Below are 26,960 nucleotides of genomic sequence, written 5' to 3' on the forward strand. Positions count from 1 at the left end.
CGTGTTCGCATACTTAGCCCGAACTTCCATCTTTATCCGATCATTCAATCCAAAGATAAAATCTTTTACTTGGATTGACTGAGGTAGAGGTTCATCAACCTTCATTACACTTTCTCTGAACTTATCATGTATTCCGCCACAAATAAATTTCTCTGACGAAGGTTTCGATACTGATCCCAGGCTCGGGATTCTTCGTCAGGAGGTAAGAAGTGTTTTCTAAATTATTTTTTAAATCCCTCCCAAGTAGTGGATGCCACTCCATCTTTCTGTTGTTTTATCCACCACCTATCCGTTGCCTCATTAAACATATGGATGGCCACACGGATTTTCTTCACATCATTTCTGATTTCACAAATCGCGAATGCCTTGTCCCATTTGTGTAACCAGGTCTCTATGATATCGGAACTACGGTCAGACATCTGACCAGAATACTTTTTTGGCCTATAATTGGCAATATTAGGCACCTTAGCCCTCCTAGGCTCGACTGTATGAACACTGGACTCCGGTTCCATTGGAGATTTACCTTTCTCTTCACGGGATGGTCTAGCAGACATACTATGTACCATTTTCCTGAGCTCAGATTGCCCTACATTTGCCTGTAACTGCTGCGCTAAAATCTATTGCAAGGCATCCTCTACGGTTCCATTGGAGATTTACCTTTCTCTTCACGGGATGGTCTAGCAGACATACTATGTACCATTTTCCTGAGCTCAGATTGCCCTACATTTGCCTGTAACTGCTGCGCTAAAATCTATTGCAAGGCATCCTCTAACATTGCAATTTTGCCAGATAGTGTATGACCTGCTGGGCGCGACACTTTCGGGGTCGGCCGGACCCCCAACTCTACACGATCCATCCTAGAAGCTTCTTCTCCTACTTCCATTTAGGTTGATGGGTTTTTTTTTTTAAATAATAAGAATAATTAATAAAACACCACTTGAAACTGTATTTACAAATCACAAGTTCAACTTTCAAATTTATAGCTAACCATGCATATATCACACTGTAACCAAACCCACTTTTCCCTATGCTAGGGAAACTCCTGCAATCTGAATTAACTTAAACACGGAGGCAATTAAACGAGTACATATTTCAACGAACTTTAGAAGGCATAGAGAGCTCCCTGGTCATATTTCTGCTGCATGACGAGATTAACTTGACCCTGAAAACCACTCCATCATTCTCAGCGGGACTCCTTGATCGAATACATTTATGTGACGTTGATTTGGCTATTGCTGACCAAGCTTCTTCATATTCGATCACAGCAAATACACGTATCTCTACAGACTAACACAACCATTTGTCCATCGCAACGCACGAACCTTGCAGACAGACTAACACAACCATACCTCAATTGAGTCACCAGACAGAATACGTGAACCGCTTACGGGCTCCCTTACCCCCGCAAAAAGGCAAAAAGGCAAAAATCGTCAACGCACCACTACCACCAACTCGCTTTCGGAATACTGTCGTGACCTCAACCCAGAGCCGTAACCGTTCTCAGCTACGCTACTTTCGTCTTCCACACGCAAGTGATACGATACCACAATATTGCACAGCTAGTCCCTCCACGCGTTGTCACGGAATTCCGATAGTAACCATCCGTACTAGCGTGTGCGTCAGTTTCTGTCTTTTTCTCAGATTCCGTAAGACAATATTCCCCGCTCCTCTATTAGCTTCCTGGTGGAGTCACGCTAAGGCTTGATGAAAAATCAAATCAAAGGTCCGACACGTCGCCAATTGTTCCCTCAGATCGTCACGTTGATGAGTCCTCGATCCAATCCAATCACGACCGCTCTGATAACAAATATTAAATGCAAACTTGTTTACTCCTAGCTTTACATCGATAGCTTTACATCGAATCACGGGCACAGGCACACAAAAATCACCTCCCAGCCGATCTCGGTGGTAGTAGTTAGCTCTCTCTTCTTCCCAATCATTACGTTGAAGCTCTTGCTTACTTAATTTCCACCAAGCCCCAAAATTCCCTAGATGGATCTAGTATGCCACATGTCTTCATTTTAGGGTCCCTCCTTAATGCATCATTTACCCCTCTCTTGGGATATCATTAAAACCATTTGCCCCTTGGCACATTTCATGCATTTAGGTCCCTTAGCCTTAGATCCACCTAGTCTAGTGCCATGTCACCCTCACCAAGGACCTTGACCTTGATTCCTTTTTTTTTAATCATTTACATGAAGCCCAAACAAATATAATACAAACATTGATCCTTTAAAGGAAAATGTCAACTGACCCTTCCGAGGTCATGTTACCTCGACTTGAGCGTAATAGGGGCAGAGGTCTTACAAGGCTAGAAACCCGTGCACCAAAGGAAGAGGGGCGCGGCCCTTCTACGTGGCTCATGGAGCAGGAAATGGTGGCGCCTAAGATCTGCATCAGCACCCCATGTGTCGGTAGAGGCGGCCTACAGGTCGGTGCTGCAAGCAGGGGGCCGACCCCCTGCTGGTTGGTTTTTCTCCAACCCCAAGCAAGGCCTATAAAAAGCCCTCTCTCCCCCCCTCATTTCTCATCACCTGCAATTACAGCCTTGCACAGGCAAGAGCGCAAAGGAAGAGGAGTAGGCTCAGCAGTTGACAGCATCTCTTGGCTGTTTGTACATGCACATCCTATTGAGCTTTTGTCTGCCCACGCTTGTGGAAGAATATATCTGAGTTTTTGCTATCTATCTCTCTGTCTCTCTGAGTGTTGTATGAGCTAGATGGGGAGTGAGGTGTAATCGGCCTTTGATCAACAAAGGGTAATGTATCTGTCTCTACTATCTCACAAATCTGAAATACAGCCAACTTGAAACATTGCCATTGTCCACAAACAAAACTCAGAGCATATAACTTCACTGCATAGCATCATTGAACCATTTAAGACGAGGGAGGCTAGAATGCCCCTGCTCAAAAACATGAAAAGTGACACCTATTGGGCCCAACACTTGGCGCCCCTTGCGGTATTGATTTAATTACTGGTTAGCTCAAATACAAAGGGACTCCCGTCAAGAGCTTACCCGTAGTTGCAACCCAGTACAATGCCAACACGTGGCTGTGCTAGTGACCAACTCCCAGTGCTATTCTCTTGGTTCCTTTCAGTAGTCATGCATAATACAAGTAGAACAACCTGACAGCATGCCAAGCAATGCATTCACATATATCCAAGCCATTACTGAGCCCAAGGCTAGCCACTGCACCCCCAGAAAGAGAGTATCACAACCAATGCCGCAATCCTCTCCCGGGTCAACAGCAGGGCATCCAACCTTGCAGAAACTCAATAAGAATGGCAGTAGCATAAAGTAGAAAGGGAAGATGAGAATCCAGCTAACAGAAAGAGCCTATTTCAGCCCGGAACAGCTACAGAAGTAGGTTGAATAGCAGACTCTTCAGAATGAGGCTCCTCTGGTAGGGGAGAAGACTCAAAACAGCAAGGAAGGGAAGGGAAGGGCTCTAGAGCCTTCCAGGGACTTCCAAGGGTGACACCTAGGTGCCACAAGGCAAGCAGAGAGGCCACACACAAACACATGGCAAAATGAGGCATGGGATTTTAATGCCCCTAGGGGAGTCAAATGGCACACCATGACCCTAATGCTTGGGAACCAATGACCCTAGTTTGTAGGATCTCTAGGGGGTCAATTTTTAAAGGATGACCCCACTGAACCAAACCAATGACCTTAGAAATTGAAACCACTCTAATAGCACTAGGAGTTGCACTTATTGCACATGAAATCATAGATACCTTTTGAGCATTAACTAAGGCCCCTAGCCTAGTACCCTAGGCTAAGTTCAGTGACAATTAGTTTAGACACTTCACCATCACCACCACGTCCCCGTGACATACCCCCCCTCTTGAAACAGCAAACTATCTTGTTTGCTGTCCCAAAATTACAGCAAATAGAAAAGGGTGTCACAATGGGCATAAACAACCCATAATCAATAGTACAACATCGCACGAAGTACCAAAAATACAATGTACATACAGCAAGACTACAGATCCATCCGTATGGCAGTGTATCAACCAACTGGAGTGTCATGATCACTCATCATAGAAGACTATCAGCATCAGTGCCTCGGGTGAAACCGCAGTGTCACCAAGCGACCTCTAGATATCCTGTGAGCATGTCTGCACTGTGGGTGCGGAGGTGCTACCCCCCCATGAGCATCCGGTAATGCTCCACACCTGTGCTCTGCTGAACCAGCATGAGTCGCTACTGCAGTAGGCTCGAGACCAAATGCCTAAAGGTAGAGCTGTAAAACTTGTGGTGAATCTGCCAATTCACTCTCTTCCATCCAGATCGCATCGTTCGCAAAGTTATTCTTGCACTTCACTCCCTTCCGATCCTTATGTGCCACAATCTGCTCAGGAATCAAGACCTCATCTTGCTCATCAACTTCAGGTTGCTCTTCAACTAGCATATCCTATGGCACTTCTCCATGAAAAGGCTTCAACAAGCTAACATGGAAAGCATTGTGGATGGTCCACTGCTCAGGTAACTTCAATCTGTAAGCTACCTCATTGATCTTCTCAAGAACTTGAAAGGGGCCATAGTACCTCATATTCAGCTTGGTGTACAGCTTTACCTTCCCTTTCTTGCTCCTGAGGCGTGCCTTAAGAAAACGCAGCAACACCCAATCCCCTTCTATGAAGATCAAGTTCCTGCAATGCTTATTTACAGCTCTTTTCTGCTTGTCCTGGCTGCATTGGAGGGCATACTTAGCCTTTTCATAGGCTGCCTGCAAGTCCTCCACATACTCATCTGCCACAAATATCTTCTCTTTTGTATGCAAAATAGGAGGAACCTTTCTCGCTCCTTCCACTATTTCGAACGGTGACATACCCGTGGAAGAGTGCATTGTATTGTTGTATGCATACTCAATCAGTGGCAAATACTGTTCCCACTTTGCTTTGTGCTCAGACACATAACAACGCAGCAAATCCAAAGCTGTAGAATTTGCCTCTTCTAATTGACCCTTAGACTGTGGATGATAAGAAGATGAAAACAGGAGTGAGGTACCCATGTTATAAAAACAAACCTCTCCAGAACATGCTGGTCATCCGTGGATCTCTATCGCTCACGATAGACTCAGGCATCTCATGATACTTGAACAGATTTCAAGAATTCCTTTGCCATCTACTCAGCTGTAATCTTCTTCCTTACTCGAATGAAGTGAGCCATGTTGCTAAATCTGCAAATTATGGTCCATATGCCATCATGACCAGATTGAGTGCGAGGGAGATCAAAAACAAAATCCATAGCGATGCTCTGCCATGATCTATCTGGTATAGGCAAAGGCTGAAGTAAACCGGGCTGTTTCTGCCTGTCATTCTTCACCTTTTGACAAGTGATGCATGTCCTGACATACGCCTCAACATCCTTCCATAGAGAAGGCCAATAAAAGTAGTGCTCTACTGCTTTGATTGTAGCCTCAATAGCCCTATGCCCTGCATACGGTGGGGCATGACTTTCAGTGAGCACCTTATGCCTCAATGGCTGCGTTACACACAGCTTTCCATGCATCATCATAAATCCCTCCTTAAGTGTATAATAATCATGCCGATTGCCCTCCATAATCTGATCATAAATACGTGCAAAAGCATCATATGTAGCATACTGCTCCTTCATGGCATCAAGCTCATTGTGATAAGCAATAGTAACTGCAGATACCTGTGGTTTCTTGGACATAGCTTCCGTACGTGGCTTCCTGGAAAGTGCATCAACCACTACATTTTTCTTTCCAGCCACATGTACAATGTGAAAATGAAAAATGGAGAGGAAGTTTGCCCATCTCATGTGCTTCTCTGACAACTTTCTCTGAGTGAGAAAGTATCGTAGCGATTGATGATCAGTTTGCACATAAAAATCAGCACCTAAAAGATAGTGTTTCCACACAATAAGAGCATGAATTACAGCTATCAATTCTTGCTTGCATAAGCACTCCACCAACACTATTGCCGCTTGCATCACATTGAAGAACAAAAGGCTTTCGCAAGTCTGGCAAAATAATAACAGGATCAGAGCATAGCTTTTCTTTCAACTCATTGAATGCTGCAATTTCTTTATCCCCAACGGAAAGGCACTGCCTTCTTCTGCAAATCATGTAAGGGTGAAGCTATCTCAGCAAAATAGCGAATGAAGCACATGTAATATGAACACAAGCCAAGAAAACTACCGACTTCATGTAGGTTCTTCAATGGAGGCCAATTCTTGATTGCCTCTATCTTGGCAAGGTCCATCCTCACTCCATCTCGTGAGATGATGTGTCCCAGGAAATGTATCTCTGGCATGAAGAACTCACTCTTCTTTGTGTTGACCAGCAAGCTGCGTTTCCTGAGTTCTCCAAATACAACTGCCAAGTGTTGCCTATGCTCCTCTTCATCTTTCGAGTGCACAATAATGTCATCAAAGAATGTACCCACAAACTTTCTGTGCTCTGTGAAAATGTGATCCATCATGCGATCGAAGGTAGCAGGAGCATTAGTCAAACCAAATGGCATGACAAGAAACTCATAAAGCCCAAAAGTAGTCCTGAAGGCAGTCTTATGTACATCTCGTATCTGATGGTAACCACTCTTCAAGTCAATGCGACTGGAGATGGCTGATCCCTCTAATTGATCCAAGATGTCATCAATGTATTCAGATCTTATTCAAAGCCCTGTAGTCAATACACATTCTCCAAGATTCATCTTTCTTCTGCACAAGTAGGACGGGGGAATAATATGGAGAAGAGCTTGGCTGAATCAGCCCCTTCTGTAACAATCCATTCACCTGACACATGATCTCCTCCTGCTGAGCCACACTCACCCTGTATGGTGGTCGGTTAGGTGGAGAACTGCCAGGAATGATATCAATGGTATGATCTTCTGGCCTCTCTCAGGAGGTAACTCCTCCGGGAGTTCATTTGAAAAACAATCTTGAAACTGAAATAAAAACTCAGTTTGCTGTTTTTCCAGCTTGGAGAAATTAGATTCATCCTCAACTAGTTCTTTTTCTTTGACAAAAATCAAATACATATACCTTTGTAAGACTAGAATAAGTCCAATCATACAAATTTAGATTTTTTGTTGTTCTAAAGACCAAAAATCTACACAGAAAATAAAAGGGAAAACGAAAGAGAAGAAAAAAGAGGTAAACAAAAACTTTTATGAAAAACAAAAGGAAGACATACTTAGCAAGCAAAGCAACACTTATGTCGTCATCAGTGCCCAAGCATAAGCAGCTATACTGGGTTTCTAAAGACCCGTGGAGTCTCTTGGGCAACAAACCCAGTGCTTACTAAAATACTTCAAATAAACAAAAGATAAAGAAAACAAGAAATAAAGAAGAAAAGAAAGAAGGTGACTAAGCAAAAATAAACAAGCTAGTCAAGAAACAAAAAACAAAATCTTCCAAAAAACTGGAATTAACGCTCTCTCTCTCTCTCTCACTCTTATTTAAAACATAAAAAGCTAAAAGGATCCTTTACACTTATGTATCGCTTTCTACAAAGAGGCAAAATTACATTCCTAACTTAGAAATCACAAGCATACTCAATCAAACTCTCTTTTGAAACTAAAAGAAAAACAGGCTATTTAGCTCCCCGCTTTTTGTTTTCATCTTATGTTCAATCATTCTAAACATACCTAAGGCCGATACACCATAGATAAAAGACTTCATATCTGAGATTGTGCGTACTTTTTTAATTATTTTCCTTGGATTATACCTCTTGTGTAATAGTAAAGTGATTAAATTACTACATTGAGTGATAAAATACTCCTTAGTTGTACAAAGGCGAGAAAATCTATGGAATTGGAAAGAAATGACTCCACATTTTGCCAAATTAGAAATGTTTGAGTCAATGTGAGGCATTTTTATAATGTGTAAACCACTATATTCAAGTTGTTCACGTTTATCATAAATATCAACCTCTAATCCTATGGTAGATTGAGAAAGTCCAAGATCTAAGAAAACACAAGAATCTCCCCTTGAAGTGCAGTTCAGTTCACAAGAGTCACGAGAATAGATTCCTTCTTCAAAAGCACAAGCGTCTTTGTACATAAAGTCTTGACAGTTAGAAACATCTGGTACAAATAAATCATCTATAAAACGCCTAACTTGGCTAAGCTTATGTAAAATGATAGGGCAGGTATTGATAGAAATAAGACGTTGCATAAACTCAAATTCATAAGTAAAAAGATAAAAGTTTGCTAAAAAGACGGCACAATTAGTGCCCATGGGGATTCCTATAATTTGTTGAAACAAAGAATCACCTATTGTGATGTAAAGATTATCTAAAAGAAAATCTATCCAAGAGCAAACATCTTCAACACTTACTACCTTTGTGTATCTTTTCTTCGTTTTCTCAACTTTTAGCACTTTGCATCTATCTTTGTCAAATCTTAGCTTGAAAACTTCAGCCACTAGCTTTTTTATTCTAAACTTCAGGTCTTCTAGCTCGATCTTTGTGTAAAGCATGGTAAAATCATAGGTTTGAAGGAGAATAGGAGACATCGAGAGGGATTAAAAATTTTTTACAACAGGAATCACTCCTACATAGTCATTTAAAATCTAGCTTGAGTGCGAGAGGACACCTGCCTCCTTTAATAAGTCCCTCCAAAGTTCATGGACACTAGGCAACATGGCTTTGAAGCAGTAGCTTAGCCATTTAGAGACATCCGCCAAAGTAGTCTCACAAGCAACTACATTAAATCTTGGCTTTTTTGGAGTTTTGTGGAACTTCCAAGCAGCATAAAGAAAAGGGATACTTGGATTGCAAACAAACCCAAAAGACTTGCAAAAACTCTGGTGTTTTGAGATCAAATCCTTTTGAGAAACTAAGGCAAGGGCATAAGTTTTGGCAAACGAGTTCACTTCTCTCCAAAGACATTCTAAGTAAAACTTTTTGCAAATAAAAACGAAGTTATTGGAACATTTGTGTTGGCACGCGCAGAGCGTGCCATGTGGCAGATGGAGCGTCGAGTGCGGGGGGTCCTAATCCCTCGCCTCCTAGCCACGCATGCCTCTCTCTCCCCCCAAAAAGTCCCGGGAGGGATTAGAGAGAGTCTTCAAATAAGCCTTTTATATTCACGGCCCCTAAGAGGACACATATGCATATGGGATTATTTCCCAATATATCCACGTGTCGACAGCACGCAAGACCCCCTCTACAATTCATGAATTAACCATGCCGAGGGGTGAAGGCCACCACCTCTAACAATTTGTCCATATAAGAAATGACAAAATTCCTATGGAATTTTCGAAGAAGAGTTTCATCTTCTTTAGAAAGATGGTTACTTTGCTTTGAGCAATTAAGCAAAGGGACTTCTTCTAGTTTTAAAGAAACTTTCTTCAAAATCTTCCCTTTCCTTTTAAAAGGCAAGACTCTTTAAAAGAGTACAATCGAAATTTTGTGCCTTTCATGAAAAGGTCTCTTAAGTTACTAGAAAGCAAAATTGAGGTTTCAGATGTGACTACATGTCCTAAATCAGCATCAATAAAGCTTTGGAATCTCTTACTTTTATAACAACAAGGTTCTCTAAGGATAGAAGATTTTGAATGCTCTGAAAGCCTTTTACCTATCTCTCCATAGTTGAAAGCCTTTTGTCCTAAAGTTTTTACAAACTTCCAAGCTACTACTGGATGCTTCCAAATTCTTCTCACAAAATGAGGGAGAGAAACCATTACTTCAAGAGACTTCAAAATTGAGTTAAAGCCTATCGTGTCAAGAGAGGGAGAAGTAAAAATACAAATCAAGAGTTCCTTATTTAGATAGACTTCTTTGCTTTGAAAGGAAGCTTTTACTTTTAAGAAGCGATCCAACGAAGTTTTAAGTTGTATATAATGGAGCTTATTTAGATTCAAATCCTCAAAAGAGAAGTTTTCCAAGGTGTATTGAAGTTTAAAAAGAACTTTGGCATTATATTTTTCAAAAACTTTTATTGAAAAAAGACCCAAAGACATTAATCTATCTAGGTAGAGTAGTCTTCTTTTATAGTCTCGAGAAGCAAAAACTCTTGGAATTGAGGAAGTTAAAGGAGCTAAAGGAGGAGGAAGTGAGAGAGGCAACTCACGAACAACATGTGAGGTTGCAGGAGAGCTAGGACAACCCCATAACATAACTTTAGGTTTCCATACGAGGTTAGGTGTATGACTATGTTGGTAAAGAGGAATGTTAAAGGGCTTGATATGAGTTCTCCACATCAAAGGTTCTTTTTAGAGGTTCTTTTATTTTTACGAAGAGTTGATTTTCCTTCCAAATTAAAACCTCTTGGGAAGAAAGTATGTAAAGTTCTCGTCCAAAACAATTCACGAGGACAAGCAACCTTGTAAAAATCCTTGGCATTATTAAAATGGCCCTCTATATGCTCAATGGGAAAGCAACGAAAAGATTCGAAACCAAACTTTGCCATTGCCGCATATAAGGGTTTTGAATTCTCAATTAAGGAATTCTTCCTATGAACTTTTCTAGCTTCCCTAACATGTTCTTGAAAACGAATAAAAGTTGTCCTATAGGTTTGTCCTACATAAAGCATATTACTACTATGTATGTTATAGACAACATAAATTACTTGCGTGTCATGAATAGGACTAATAGAAACAGAAGTCTTGAGATGCTTGTTTCTAAGACGTCTTAGTTTATTAAGAATTCTTATGTTATTATTAGTATAATGAGTGCTAACTAATAAGCCTTAAAGTTAGACCAATATACCTTTCCCAAAATCATGAAGATTATTCATGTTTGACCTAGCTAAAAAGTTAAACCTTTCTCTATATATGTTTCTTCTAACTTTTTTGTTTTGATTGACCGAGCTAGACCCAACTAAATCACCTACCAAAGAGACAAGACCATCACTAGTATTTCCAATGTTGTTTGGTGAGGTCAAACGATCCAACATTGTGAAACTTGCTTGCAAAAAGACAAAAATCAAAGACGCTGAAAGATGCTTTTTCATTATAGAAGAAATTGCCGAAGCGGATACAACTAGGACTGATTCCCCTTTCGAGTTTACATCTATGACTTGGGTTTTACCCCTATACGTCAAGGTAAGCTTCTTATCATGTGTATCAATTATAGCAAGGCATCCCCAGCAAAACATCACACTCAAGTAAAGACATCACATAAAAATCCTCATAGTCCACATATCCCTGAGTGTGAATCCGTAGCTTCCCTATGATGGGAGTGACAAGGGTACTAAGCTCCGGATTAGCCATGTTGGCCTCACAAAGAGGACCAATCTCCTCCGGTCAAGGACCCAACTGAGCTGCAAGTTCAGGAGTTATAAAATTTGCTTTGGCTCCTAAGTCAAAGAAGTACAAACAATGCTGATCCCGTAGCTTGCCCCATGCTCTGCACATCTCTGTCTTCTTCTCATCATGCTCACCCCCAATGATGTCAGGAATTTGGCCAGCACTTGGCTTGGGTTTCTGGCCTCTGAGTCCTCTCTAGTGCCTTGATTAGAGTCAGCCCGAGTTGTTGCAGGATCTTTCCTCTTCTTGTGAGGACAATCTGCTGCCCTATGACCCGTCTCTTTGCAGAGAAAACACCTCCCTTCAACAAACAACTTATTCCTCTCTTGAGGTGTGAGAGAAGAGGGCTGCTGTTTTCTCCTTTGTCTTGCCACAAACTTTGATTTAAGAGGGACTTTTCCAGCTTGCTATGGTTTCTTTGGCTCCTCCTTGAAGTTGCTTTTGAAACCTGAGACTCTGCCTTGCATGAGTGAGTAAGCTATGTTGGCATTCTCTATCAACTGTGACATGCTGGAAATGTGTGTCTTGGTACAATAGTCCCTCAGCTCTTTGGGAAGACCACAACAATACTTTTCGACCTGCTTTGAAATAGGGACTGTTCTGTAAGAGCTCACAGGTAGAAGTGCATCCCAAAACTTCTTGTTGTAGTCTTCTAGATTCTTGCATTCCCTAGCATTCAAGTTATGCCACTGAGTCATGACATCCACTTCAAAAGTAGTGGTGAGCCATGTGACTGAAAATGCCTTCTTAAATTCAACCCATGTGGCAGGTGTTTGCCCCTGAAGGAGAAGGCTAGACCACCACTGCATCGCATTACCCTTGAGAAATGTGTTTGCCTTTGCTGCACATTCTGAGCATTGCTACCATGCTCGTTCCCATTTGGTCCCTGCCTCTATGGCACTACAAGTGGCTGTACCACTGGTGTCAGTGGCTCGGGTAGTGGCTGTCCCACATGCATCTGTGGACCCTGAATGGGATGTGCCTCTGCCCTTGGCATCAAAGCTGGATTATGCACAATCTCAGCAAAACTCTGAGTGACCTAAGTCAAAACTTCCAACACAGAAGCCATCTATGTTTGCATTACTGCCATAGAAAGTGGCTGTACACTTGGGTCAACACCCAATGCAACTGTACCCACAGGATTTTGCACTTGTGGAGCTGGCTGCCCCAATGCATCAACCTGAACATTCTGCCCTTCATGGGCTGCATCTTGCACTCTTATTCCGGGGTGTGCTCCCCTTATCTGTGGCTCTGGCTACATCATAGTCAAGCCTTATATGCTCCATATCCAAAAACAACGGATGGCTGTAACAAAATCAGCAAATGCTTTCTCTACCCAAGCTGCCCAGGGACTCCTCTAGATGATTTGATGAGGGTCCTGCAACGGAACCACTGTAACCGGCCTTTGATCAACAAAGGGCACTGTAACTGTCTCTACTATCTCACAAATCTGAAATACAGCCAACTTGAAACATTGCCATTGTCCACAAATAAAACTCAGAGCATATAACTTCACTGCACAGCATCATTGAACCATTTAAGACAAGGGAGGCTAGAGTGCCCCTACTCAAAAACATGACGAGTGACACATGTTGGCCCCAACACTTGGCACCCCTTGCGGTATTTATTTAATTACTAGTTAACTCAAATACAAAGGGACTCCCTTCAAGAGCTCACCCGCAGGTGCAACCCAGTACAATGCCAACCCGTGGTTGTGCTAGTGACTAATTCCAAGTGCTATTCTCTTGGTTCCTTTCAGTAGTCATGCATAACACAAGTAGAACAACCTAACAGCATGCCAAGCGATTGATTCATCACTCTATTGACGCTTGGTGGGGAGTTTGCTTTACCTCACCAATACCCGACCAAACATTTCATACACAGTTGGATTGCTCTGTCAGTTCTCCGCCACACCCAAGAAGGCTCATTGGGACGCAGGATGAGGGTGCTAAGGTACTTGAAGGGTACCTGCACCTACAGCATCACTTATACGAGAGGCATTGAGTTGGGAGGTTTCTGTGATAGTGATTGGGCACATGACATTGATACCTGGAGATCGACCTCTGGATATTGTTTCTTACTCTCATAAGGAGCTGTGTCATGGCTGAGTAAGAAACAGCCTACTGTCGCCCTTTCATCTACAGAGACGGAGTACAGGGCTGCCTGTACAACGGCATGTGAAGCATTGTGGCTCAAGTGGATCTTGGAGGACATGAATGTGGCCCAAGAAGATGTGACTGTGGTTATGTGCGACAACCAGAGTTGCATAGCAATCGCCAACAACCCCGTGTTTCACACACGGACAAAGCACATCGAGGTCCACTACCATGGTCTTTGTTCGAGAACTCATCGACGAAGAAGTCATAGAGTTGATATAGTGCCCGGCCAACATCTCATATGTCTTCACGAAGGCGCTTCCTAGGGAGGAGATGGAACACCTCATTCGACCCATGGGGATCGACCCACACTTGTGTCATTGAGAGGGAGTGTTAGAAAAGTCACTGCCCCACCTGTGAGCCCCCGTTTTGAGGGGACAAGGGGGCAAGGGACTATAGGGGGGTAAGGGAGCAGAGGTCCTACCAGGCTGGAAACTCGCGCAGCAAAGGAAGAGAGGTGTGGCCCTTCTACGCAGCTCACGGAGCAGAGAATGGCAGCGCCTAGGATCTGCATCAGCAGCCCATGTGCTGGGCACATGGACCCATTTATAGGGCTGGCTCAAGCCAGCCAACCAGGTCGGTGGAGGCAACCTACAGGTCGATGCTGCAAGCAGGGGCCCGACCCCCTGCTGGTCGGTTTTTCTCCAGCCCCAAGCAGGGCCTATAAAAATCCCCCTCTCCCCCCTCATTTCTCATCACCTGCACTTACAGCCTTGCACAGGCAAGCGCGTAGAGGGAGAGGAGTAGGCTCAGCAGTTGACAGCATCTCTTGGCTGTTTGTACACGCTCATCCTATTGAGCTTTTGTCTGCCCACGAATATATTTGAGTTTTTGCTATCTATCTCTCCGTCTCTCTGAGTGTTGTATGAGCTAGATAGGGAGTGAGGTGTGAGTGATTCTATCCTCTATTTCCAACATGTAAAATAACTCTCATGCTCATCGTGAGTAACATCCATCAACTCTTTTATCCAATCAAAAAAACCTTCCTGCCAGTCCAGGGCTCTGTAACCCAACCAACCATTACCTATACCATATGATTCAGACTCAAAATTGTTAAATCCACTTTGCATGGGTTAGATGTAGTCCAAAGGATGATCAGCTGTACTTAACTCTGCATCCTCACAGAAAGCGGCATGGGTGACAATGTATAGTATTGGGGTTACTTCTTCCAAAATAAGGGCAGATTCAGCAATGCCAAAGGCTAGCTTCAAAATTAAAAGCAGTCACACGCAATGCTTGCAAACCCATGCTTGCAGACTTTATTTAGACTAAGTTTTCCAATTGAGCACCAACATCCCATCTCTCACACCCTGAACATGTGCTATATACCTGTTTCTTTTACAAACATGAAAGACTTTTGCAAATGGTAATCCTAACCCATAAAACAATGATGCATGCCTTTATCCTATTTGCAAGTGTAACGTGCTGTGCTTGCAAGGATGCAGTATGTAGATACTACCTTTTTCAAAGAGCAGCTGCAGTAGATCTGGTGCCTGGAAAACAATATATGTGACCATAAGAGACAGAGAAGCACCTCAAATGAACGACTGTGCCCTGCTAACTAATCTGTCGGACATCCTGAGAGGTGCAGCAGCATCATTGTTGGTTCTACATTATGCTGGAAAAATAAAACAGATCTCCTACAAACCTTGATATGGTCATCTACTTCCTTCGTTTCAGATGCTATAATTGGCCCTGCATCCATGGCACGGACAGTAAATGCTACTGTTACACCTGTAACCTGCACCCCATCCTGCACCCAATTCCATGTCAAAAGAATAGCTAATATAAATTAGAACAATTGCACGTCTTCCAAAAGCATTCAAAGTACAAAACATATAACCTATCCAGATTCCGATATACCTGTATTGCTCGCTGAACTGGTGCAGCCCCCCTGTACAATGGCAGCAGACTAGGGTGAACATTGACTGTCCCTGTGAGTCAAGCCATGTGAACTCTCAAGACAGGCTATGTACAATAAGTTAACACAACAATCTAAGCTCCGTTTATTTACTAGTGCCAAAAATCTCAACAATAATGCTCATTTCATAGTGCTTGCCATCCCAATTGCAATATGCATCTGTGCAAAAAAAAGGACAACATGAACGTACTTCTATCCTTGCATCACCTTAACAACATCACACACTGATACCCACGTATGGCATATTCAAGATTATCTTCATAAGTGTCATCTCAAACTCCATCTTTAAATAAAATTTACTAAGAAATGCGACAAGATTCAGATAGCATGATTGATCATGCCAAAAAGAATCAAAATCATTTTAGTGAGCATGGGATCCCCTCCAACATGGCACTTCCTTTCAACCATCACACATTAGTCCATACAGTCGTACCCACACTGTGATTCAGCCTGTCACTGCCATACATGTGTTCGGACAATCATCCACACAGACAACCATTTATCTACGCCATACACTGCTTCAAAATCTGCAGGCGGCCATACATCCTGGAATTTGGGGCTTTTTGTGTCCGGTTCACTCCTTGCAAGCAGTGCTCATTATTTACATTGAAGAGTCCACATTTTGGGGCTTTTGCATTTGGGGTGTCATCTGCAGGTATTGGCTGTAATCTGCCTGGTCCTTCATGCACTAGGAACAGCCAATGTAACAGCCTATATAAACTGCAGACACTCTCATTCTCTCCCTCTCTCTGCAAACATGCTAGGGCCCAAGACAATCGTCGGGCTGGACCCCCCCAAAGGTATTTTTATTGCTTGAAGGATTTGAACACGCACAGAGTTCAGCGTTGAAGCCCTATACCAAAGAATCAAAACATGAATGAATTTACAACGAGCTCAAGGCTCATTCATTTGGCAACATGCCACTTGTCAATTCAACTAACTAAAATCTAGTAACATGCCACTAAAGGGCAACTTCTGGAGTCCTTGAAGCACTTGGTCACGCGAACGTCCTCCTAGATGCTTGTCAGGCTCCATAGCGCTTGGCTTTCAACCCCACTTGATACCTGCAATAAATAACTAAAGCGCACAAGCGCTTTTGCATGCAAATAATCTATAGACTAATTCTAGTCACTGTGGGCATCCCCACTAAACACATGTGCGCACATAATATATATATTTATTTATTTATTTATTTTTATTTTTTTCCTGGTTGACCGGATTCAACGCTCTTGATCATAATTAAGGGGGCTTTGACCAATGGTCGACCATTGGGCATTATAGGCATTGTATGAAGGCATTTTGTGATATTTTTTGCTTATTTTGCATAGTTTCAGCATAGTATATAGTATGGGGTGCACAAAATTTGCATTTTTTGAGACCCAAAAATACAAACTGAATGTTTGAAACGCCCCCTTTTTTTTGGAACGTTTCAAAACGTTTTGAAACGTTTAGGGATTTATTTTCTTTTTAAGTCGACAACCCTCTCCCAAGTTGAATCTTCATATGGCTTTTCTTTCCATTTGATATAATGCTCAATAATAAGTTGTTTTTATCTTTTATCTAGAACCTTTTCAGGTTCATGTGAGCATAGGTCATCGAATTCTCCAACTCTATCAATACTTTAGGAGATACTAGACTATCTCCATCTCCCAGTTTCTCCTTGAGTTTGCTAACATGGAAAAATCGATGAACCCTGACATCTGGAGGGAGGTCTAACTTGTAAGCTGTATCATTAATTTTCTGTATGATCCGGAAAGGACTGTAATACTTTGGATACTACCCAATCCTCTAGGTCATAGAATCTTTCTAATTGAGAGAAAAGAGGGTTTTATATTATACTTCCATCATACCCAACACCTCGTAAGAAGAAGGAACCTCCTGATCAGAAGGGCTTTTTGTACTTCACCTACAGGGTGACAAATACAGGTGCGTTCGGAGAAGAAACTGGGGCAGTCAACTTTATGGAATATTTGGCTTCAACATTGCTCTAATCTCTTTAGAGGGAGTTTCTGGATGTAGGTCGCATTCTTCTAACGTGGTGGCTGCATATCGGCTCGTGCTGAACATGTTGATCACTTGGTGCATCAAGTACATGATTGTCTTAAAAAGCGTGTTGATATGGCCAAGAGACACGTCATATTAGCTACTTTTTTCCTAGAACCTCTTCGTTGATGTGATGCAGATTGTAGGCCATCTCATGGGCTATGCATAGATGCCACTTATACCTTGGTATGTGCCTTGTAAGCCTAGTTATAGTCAGTTAGGACTATTGGTGCAGTTAGCTTATGTACCATCTAGGTCAGTTAGGACACTTAGTCCAGTAAGGACAGTTAACCCTAGGGTTTTGTTATGTTGGCTCTCCCTTGAGCCTCCTCACTTGTACTTGCAGCATTTTGATCATAGCAGCTCGTTTTTTGGCTTCTTGCACTCATTTATGAGCTTCCATTGCTTCCCACACCCAACAGTGGTATCAGAGCAAGTTAGGGATCTACCCTCTAGCCATTTCCAGTCACCCAGAGCCCTTCTGGAGCCATTGGGAGCTGTTTGGCAGCCTGCTTCTTGCTGGTTTGCTGGTCTTCTACACGCCTGTGAGCATCTATGGCTTCTCCAAGCATTTCTGTCACGGGAAGCTTGCATTTTGGAGTGCCTGCTACAAAGGAAGACCTATTTCGGAGCATTTTGGAGCATTTCGCACCTGCAACACCACCCCCAAGCTCTTCTGCAACTATACGGCCTCACATGTGTGGTTCCATATAGCTGTACAGACTACCCGCGTCATCACTTCCAATAGCAAAGCCTTGATATGAATCAGGCATCAAGGGTATTAGAAACAAATCATCTTTGCCACCAGACATGGTGCTGAAATACAAGACAAATGCACCAACTAGCAAAGCAAATGACAGAGTTGGTGCTTCACGCAAGCTTTATCTGGTTCATAGTGTATTTGTGGACCCATGAGGATTGCAGCCCTTGGGGGGTTCTACTATTTTGTCACTTTTATTGATGACTTCACCAAGTACACTTGGATTTTCGCATTGAAATCCAAATCTGAAGTTTCTTCATGCTTCAAGCACTTTATTGCCTTGGCTGAGAATGAGAGTAGCCTGCACATTGCTCACCTTACTACAGACAATGGGGTGAATACATGTCGAAGGAATTTGCTTTTTTTTTGGCTTCCCGTGGCATCAATCATCGATGCACAGTAGCCTTATACTCCTCAACAGAATCCCGTGGCTGAGCAGAAGAATAGATCAGTGATGGAAATGGCCAAATGCATGTTGAAAGGCAAACATTTGCCAAATAAGTTGTGGTTGGATGCGGTCATGTGTGCAAATTACATCTTGAATAGATGTCCTACAAAGGCATTGCAAACTATCACACCTTATGAGGCTTGGACGGGTCGTAAGCCTCGCATTTCCCACATGAGGACTTTTGGATGCTTAGCTTATGCTCATGTGCCTTCACAGAAACGCATTAAGGTGGATGATAAAGCTGTCAAGTGCAATTTTCTTGGGTTTCAGAGAGCAAGGGCTATAAGCTATATCAGCCCCGCACGGGCAAGTGTTTTGTCAGTCGGGATGTTATGTTTGACGAATCTTCAACTATGCCTTTGCTGGACTGTCAAAAACAGCCCGTTGTTGATGCCCCTAACATATTTGACAGCTTGATGCCTTTGTTTCCATCCAATGCTCGGGATGATGCTCCATCTGAGGTAGTACCTCCTCCATCTGTTGGTCATTTGCAGCCACATGTGCAGCCAAAAATTCAGCCTGATATGCCTCTCGTTGATCAAGATCATTTGCACATGGCTCTTGACCAAGAAAGGGCAAAAATTCAGGAGCCCAAAAAGGTACCCCGTTGGCTCCTTGACACATTAAAAGACAGCAAACAAGACTCTCCTCTGCCAGCCCGTACAAGAGCAGCTGTCTGGAGAAAGCATGCTAGTTTTGTTGCTTATGCTCTGGTTGCTACAGCATGCAATGAAGAGCCCTTATGTCATCAAGCTGCCTTTCAGAATGATTGTTGGATGAAGGCCATGCAAGCTGAATTGAATTCTATCCATCAAAATAACACTTGGGAGTTGTGTGATTTTCCTCCTGGCAAGAATGCCATTGGAACTAAGTGGGTTTACAAAATCAAACAGAAAGCTGATGATTCAGTGGACCGTTACAAAGCCCGTCTTGTCGCTAAGGGCTATGCTCATCAGCATGGCATTGACTTTGAGGAGACTTTTGCTCCCACTTCCAGGATCACTACTATTTGCATTGTTATTGCCTTTGCTGCCCACTTTCATTGGCACATACATCAGCTTGATATTAAGACAGCTTTCCTTCATGGGCATTTGCAGGAAGAGGTCTATGTTTCCCAACCTTATGGCTTTGAGGTTGAAGGTTCTGAAAGCAAGGAAAAAGGCCCTCTATGGATTGAAGCACACCTCGGGCTTGGTATTCGAGAATTCATACTCATTTGCTCACACTTGGCTTTCAAACAACTTTACAGAGGCTACCCTTTACATCCGCAAGCCTGAACAGATTTGCTGATTTTAGTCTTTATGTGGATGACATGCTTGTGACTGGGACACATGGTCAGCAAATTGCAGATTTTAAACTTGATTTGCAGCAGACATTTGCTATGTCTGATCTTGGTCTTCTACACTCCTATCTGGACTTCCAATTTGCTACCAGTGAGGGGGGCATTTTGATGTCACAATCCAAGTACATTGGACAGCTTTTGCAGCGTTTTCAGTTTGAGGATTGCAAGCCATTATCCACACCATTAGAGACTGGTTTTCACTTCTCTTCTGAGGATGGCAGCGGTACATGTGATGTCACTCTCTATCAGCAGGCAGTTGGTTGTTTGATTTACCTATGCCATACGAGACCTGATCTACAGTATGTTGTCTCACAGTTGAGCAGATATATGCACAGCCCATCTATGAGCCCATCTATGCACCATTGGCATGCCGTGAAGCATGTTTTCAGATATCTCAAAGGCACTCAGCATTTAGGACTTCTTTATGGGGCTGATACTTCACTTGTCATGCATGGATTCGCGAATAGTGATTGGGCTGGTTGTTCTAACACTCGTGTGTCACATAGTGGCAACTGTTATATGCTTGGTACTTCATGTGTTTCTTGGTTCAGCAAGAAGCAGAGTATAGTTGCTACTTCTAGTTGTGAAGTTGAGTACAAAGCAGCTTTTACAGCTACAGTGGAATGTGTTTGGCTTCGGAAGCTACTTGCAGATCTTTGTGCATGCCAGACGACTCCTACTGTCATCTTCACTGATAGTCGGAGTGCTTTGGCTGTTACACAGAATCCAGTTTTCCATGCTTGCACAAAGCATATTGAGGTTCACTATCACTATGTCAGAGAGCGATTATCAGCACGTGATATTCAGTTGTCTTATGTTCCCACTGAGGACAACTTGGCAAATCTTTTTACGAAGGCTCTACCTCGACCTAAGTTTGAGGCTTTTCGGCAAGCTTTAAACTTAGTATCTTTTGCAACTTGATATGTTGTACTCTATACAGTCATAGGTTGCTAGATCCCTACGGGACAAACATGTGCAACCATGACATTAAATATTTAGGTATCCTGAGCAATGTCCAAGATACTTCAACCCATACCATGGAGAGGGGTTTGTAGGCCATCTCATGGGCTATCCATAGATGCCACTTATATCTTGATATGTGCCTTGTAGGCCTAGTTATACTCAGTTAGGACTATTGGTACAGTTAGTTTATGTACCATCTAGGTTAGTTAGGACACTTAGTCCAATTAGGACAGTTAGCCCTAGGGTTTTGTTATGTTGTCTCTCCCTTGAGCCTCACTTGTACTTGCAGCATTTTGATCATAGCAGCTCGTCTTTTGGCTTCTTGCACTCATTTTTGAGCTTCCATTGCTTCCTACACCTAACAGAGATGTTACCAGATGCTCCTACCTAGACCACACCCGGAAAGGAATGGCTACCTACACCCAAGAAATCACAGCCCAGCAGGGCAATACTTCTTCTTTTGAACAAGCCACTCTAGCCTAGCAGGGCAAAGATACCCAACCAAATTCCTAGGGGGTGGGAGCTAAACAAAGATTTACTCATCTGAGTACATATGACACTTTGCTCCAGCAAGCTAAGGATATTATTACCCCAGCGGATGTTGGAGTTATTTTAGTTCTAAACCAAGGAAAATAGTGTTATTTTAGAGATATTTTAGTCGTATTACTCCTTGTGCAACAATTTATCAACCACCACACACGTTCTTGGAGCTATTATAGTTCCAAGCTAAGGAAAATGTAGCCATTTGTAATTTAGTATAGTTTCCTTGCAACCACCATGCTGGTTATTGGAGTTATCATAGTTCTAAAGCACTGCGCTGGTTATTGGAACCATTTTCACTACAGTAAGAACAGTTTTTTCAACAATTTCTTGTGCAACGATCCCTATGGTTGCAGTAAAATATAAACGAGGGCAGAAATATGCCATTTGTTCTTCTTTAGATAAGAGCCACTTTCACTACCGAAGTAACAGCCAACAATAGTTTTGGCGATAATGGTACTACATTGACATTGAAACAAAAGAAATTACATTAAGAAATTACATCAGATAGTTTTTGCGATAAAGTATTACATCGAAATTGAAACAAAATAAATTACAACCGAAGCAAACAGTTAACAAAACAGATTACATACAAAGATGCTAGCACTTTGTTTTTGTGACACTTCTTTAAGCACTTGTCAACACCACCACTGTGGCAAGACTGGGTGTCACTTTTTGACCTTGTTAGCACTTTCTTACACTTTTGACCCGGTGCCTTGTATGCAATGGACAATACAAGCACCTCGTAGTGCTATCGTAGGTAGGACTTTATTACAATTTTGACTTGGAACTCCTCATATGCAGGGGACAATACGAGCACCTCATAATTGAAATAACCTTTTTTATAGCAACTTCAGAAGTCAAGGCACTGGAAGAGGGAACTCAACTTGGAGGTGAGCTCAATCGAGCACAACATTCGACAGCGGACAGGGAACTCAATATGGTAGTGAGCTCCAGCACACTAATGCATGCTCTCAGTGTGTTAGAGCTGATCACCAAGTTGAATTCCTTCCCCAGTGCGCAAGGTTGTGCACAATGACGACAGGCTCAACACCAAGTTGAGTTCTCTCCCAGTGCCTCACGGAACGACGATGACCCGTTTCCCTTGGCTCCCCATCCTACAACATGGTTGGTCATGAGGTTTTTCTTTCAAGTCTTTCAAGAAATTTCCTTCGTCATACAAACTTCTTTCAAGGCATTGGCGGGGTTATCAAAGAATTGCTTCTTTCAAGGCACTGGCAGAGAGAACTCAACTTGCGGTGAGCTCAATCGAGTAGAACATTCGACAGTGGTCAGGGAACTCAATCTGGTGGTTAGCTCCAGCACACTGACGCATGCTCTCAATGTGTTATAGCTTATCACCAAGTTGAGTTCTCCTTCCCCAGTGCCAAAGGTTGTGCTCAATTACGAGAGTCTCATCACCAAGGTGAGTTCTCTGCCAGTGCAAACAACGACAACCCGTTTCCCTTGACTCCCCATCCTGCAACTCCCTTGGTCATGGCTATGGCTGGTGGAGTGTTGCAGGATGGAGAGCCAAGGCAAACAATGGATCCCATGACTTGGACAGCATTATAAAGGGGCATCGAGGTTGCAACAGAAGATTCATCATAGGGGTAGAAGGGGGCTTGGAGAGAGCGTGGAAAGGGATAGGAGAGAAATTTTCTTAGGTGCGGTGAATTGTTTCTCTACCCTTAAGGCCTTTATATAGCTAGACTTGCCGCCCTCCCACTCTTTCCCCCTTCGTTTCTTGTGTCAGTTGTGCAACTCTAGTAGCCCAACCTAGCATAGGCAGTCATCTACATCATTGTCTAGCCATGACGTGTGATTAGATGGTTGCCATGCTAGAATTTATTGGTCATCAGAGCCAAGATCATGATAATTCAATAAGATGATGGGGGAGGAGTGGTGGCACATACACCCAGCTTTGCCGGTAGCCCAGCCTAGCATAGGCGGTCATATACATCATCGTCTAGCAATGACGTACGATTAGATGGTTGCCATGGGAGAATTTATCGGTCATCAGAGCCAAGATCATAATAATTCAATGGGATGAGGGAGGAGGCGCGGTGGCACATACACCCAGCTTTGCTGGTAGCCCAACCGAGCGTAGGCGGTCATATACATCATCATCTCGCCATGATGTGCGATTAGATGGTTGCCATTGTCTCAAGTAGGAACATCTCCCAGCATATGCATACATGAAAGGAACAGGGAAAATGTAAGTCCTAACCACATTCCAAACCTTGACAGAATGCACATAGTTTATAAACAGATGTGGAATGTCCTCTTGCATCCTGTGACATTTCGGGCCTCTCCCATCCCCCGACTTATCACTATAAACCTCCTTGCTCACGCTTGCTGTCCACACTATCTTATCCATAATCAACCACCATAAGCATGACTGCTTTTCAGGGATTGACTTAGCCTATATTCTTTCAAACCTAACTGACCAGATCCTTGCAGAGTCTCTCCTATGTCATTTCCTGCTGAGATAGGCTTGGTATTCCACACAAATGGGAACTAAAAAAAACCTCCTCCTTCTGACCCATCTGAATTCCTTTACTATAAGATGCAGCCTAACTCCCATTCATACCAAAGCCTCTATATCCCAGAGCTATCTCATTTCTTGAATTAGCATTCAATCAAACCTGTTTAATTTGAAAGTTCTCTCGAGCTCTCTATCCTCAGTCCGAAAATCCCTTTGTTTGTCCCACAAGTTCTGCCAACGTCTTACCCGTTTCTTATTCAACCTTCATTTTAACACTAGTTTGGTGACACGACATAAAAGTGTCTTAAGACATAAAACTTTCCTGCTAAGTGACATAAAACTTTCCTGCTAAGTGGCCATGTTTTAGGAATTATCACAAGCTACATGTAATGAATTTTCATATCATATCTTCATCATGTCCTTTCTTATGATCCAAATTTTACTTTAAAAATATTGTAGGGTACAATTATGTCTCCTAGGATTAAAATTTATAAAATTTTCTCCACCCTAAAAGCTTGGTGGTCAAAACAGCACCCAAAAATAACAGCTTCAAATTTTGTGAAAAGTGGGTCTTACAAGGTCATAATGCATAATTTTGGCAATTTGTAAAATTATATCATGCTATATGGTCAAAAGAATCTTTTTTGAATAAAAAGTTTCAAAATTTAGGGGATTTTATTGCTATTTTCTCTTATTTTTATTGTCAAATGAGCTAAAAATGACTTGTAATCAACGATTTTTTTCTCAAAATAGGTATTTATATTTTGAGGTTTCTATATATGGATGGAAATTTCTTTGTATATCAAAGATAATATTACATTTTTTAAGTCCTTAAATTGGTTAATGTGAGGGTTTTATCATCTGTTTTTGGGTCTATCCAAACAATGAACTATCGTAAGTAGGCCTAGTGAGGATGTAGTGTAACGTTCAAGATAATATATTCCTTAAGAAAAGTTTCAGGTTATGCATGGTTATACATGATAATATGGGTTATATAAGATATGTTTCCACACTTTTATAGTAATATAAGGCCATTAGATGAGATCTAGAAAGTTTCAATGGCGTATAAGCTCCATTGTAACGGATTATGAGCTTTTGAACCCTAATTGAATGGTCAAAAAAATGATTACTCATAAATTGATGTTATATTATATCATGTAAAACAAAAGTTCAAGGTTTAAACTTTGTTGATATGTATAAAAATAGGTTTTATATGTATATATCTTTGAGTAGGCTGTAGCCAACGATGAAATACACTTATTTACTCAATTTTAAAGACCATAAGATATCTTTTGGTATTGAAAGTTACACCCAACTTCACTTTCTATACTAAAACTATGTTCAAAAAAATTGATATCACTAGAAGTAGTTTTTCTTTTGGAGCTATATGCTTAAAATTCGTTCAGCTAATAGTTTGTACGAGTCCAAACAGCAACCACGCAATTGTTGCAAAGAAAAAGGAGGCTTTGTCATAGCTTTTTGTCTCTGGAATTACTTTTCCAACCACTAAAAGCCAAATTTGGAATCCTAAAAAATACACTTTTTTGTCACGTTGAGCTACCAAACTAGTGCTAAAGCTCCTTTAAAAGCAATATCCTTTAATGGAGATTCACACCAAATGATTGAACATCATGTAGAGTCTTATTTTTTGGAATTCTAGGATACACCAACATGCCTTCCTTAGAATCCTAGGGGTACAGTTCTGATCCACATAAAACATTGCTCTATCTTTATGAATCTTTAGCTATTTGTATCTTCATATTCTTAGACCTAAAACAATCGATGGTCTAAGCTAGTACCCATACATAAGCATAAACAGACTAAAACTGAAGCCAAACGCTTATCACTATTGTGGGCGAGGAAATTCGATCATTGGAAGGCACCTCTCCCATTCTGATGGTTTCCATATCCCACATGATCTCATTCACCCTCATTGTTTGCCCATCAAATTGAGGATGACCACCCAAGTTCAAGCTTAAAGTAGTTTTCAATTTCTTGTATACCGTTTGACACAAGTGTCCAATAAACTTCAAGTCTCGATCATTGACTATGTCACTAGGCAAACCATAAAGTGCAAAGAGTTGTTCAATAAATTGTTGTGCAAATTCTCGTGTCTTTATGTTTGTCCTTGCAGTTATGAATCGTGCAAATTTAGTAAGTCCATGAATGTCCTCTACTTATCCGAGGTAACCCTGTAACAAAATCCATGGATATACATTCCTATTTAGAATTAAGAATCTGTAGAGAATGCAATATGCCTCCAATCTTAGAGTGTTCCAACATATTAATTTGGCTCTGTTGACATTCACTAAGTCATGGTCATAACTTTCATTCTCAGCCACTAAAAGTTCCACTTAATCAAATCATAGGTCCTTTGTCTACCAAGATGACCTGTGTGTGCGCACGCGCGCGCTTCAGGACTGGACCCTTCATTTGCCATGGTCATCATGCCGTCCTTTACAGCTATCTCTCACATTACAGTTTCTTCATTGTACAAATTTCTTTTGCCCTTGCCTTGGGCTTCACAGAGGGCAAATAACCTTTGGCATATCAATCATCCTGCAAAATGGTGGCAAAAGAGACTGCGGGGGATTTGGAATTCAAAATTCCTCTTCGACAACAGGTTTTCTTGTGGAGAGTCTTGGTAGGAGTTCTTCCATCTAGGCAGATGCTAGCACGCAAACATATAGCTCCGGCTGTTTGCTGCAGATGCTTGGCTCCGTTGGAATCAGTACCTCATTTTTTTGGCATTGTTCTCATACACGTGATTTCTTGGACTTTTGGGACAGCGCTTGCGAACCAGATTTCTAAGTGCCACTTTTGGAAAGTCTTTCTGGTTGTTTGGGATTCACCCACATAGACAAGAGTTTTGATTTATTTTTTATTTGGGTTCAATATTGGGCACTTTGGACTCTATGGAAGGACAGAAATCATAGGTTTTTGGTGATCCAATTTTTTCAATTTACTCTGTTTTCAAGCACTCTTTGCAGCAATCTTTTTATGATTGCTTGCAAACACAATCTATAGATCGTGAGGTATACTTTGAGAGGGAAAGAATGAGGGAGATGACAAAAT

The 26,960-nt window shown here is 42.0% G+C and overlaps 1 protein-coding gene across 4 annotated transcripts in view; it reads right to left on the reverse strand.

The window, feature by feature from the left end:
- PDE194 (formyltransferase) overlaps positions 1-26,960 on the reverse strand; it is a 91,224-nt gene that overhangs the window by 16,671 nt on the left and 47,593 nt on the right. For all 4 annotated transcript variants that reach the window (XM_087388151.1, XM_087388150.1, XM_087388149.1 and 1 more), the window contains 3 exons: positions 15,244-15,314; positions 15,029-15,133; positions 14,840-14,873 (listed from right to left, as the gene is read on the reverse strand). In XM_087388151.1, the coding sequence (XP_087244277.1) occupies positions 14,840-14,873; positions 15,029-15,133; positions 15,244-15,314 (210 nt within the window). The remainder of the gene's footprint in view (positions 1-14,839; positions 14,874-15,028; positions 15,134-15,243; positions 15,315-26,960) is intronic.

Source organism: Dipteris shenzhenensis, chromosome 17, assembly GCF_047967505.1.
Source record: "Dipteris shenzhenensis isolate YYH24624 ecotype China chromosome 17, Dip_SZ_1.0, whole genome shotgun sequence".
Lineage (NCBI taxonomy): Eukaryota > Viridiplantae > Streptophyta > Polypodiopsida > Gleicheniales > Dipteridaceae > Dipteris > Dipteris shenzhenensis.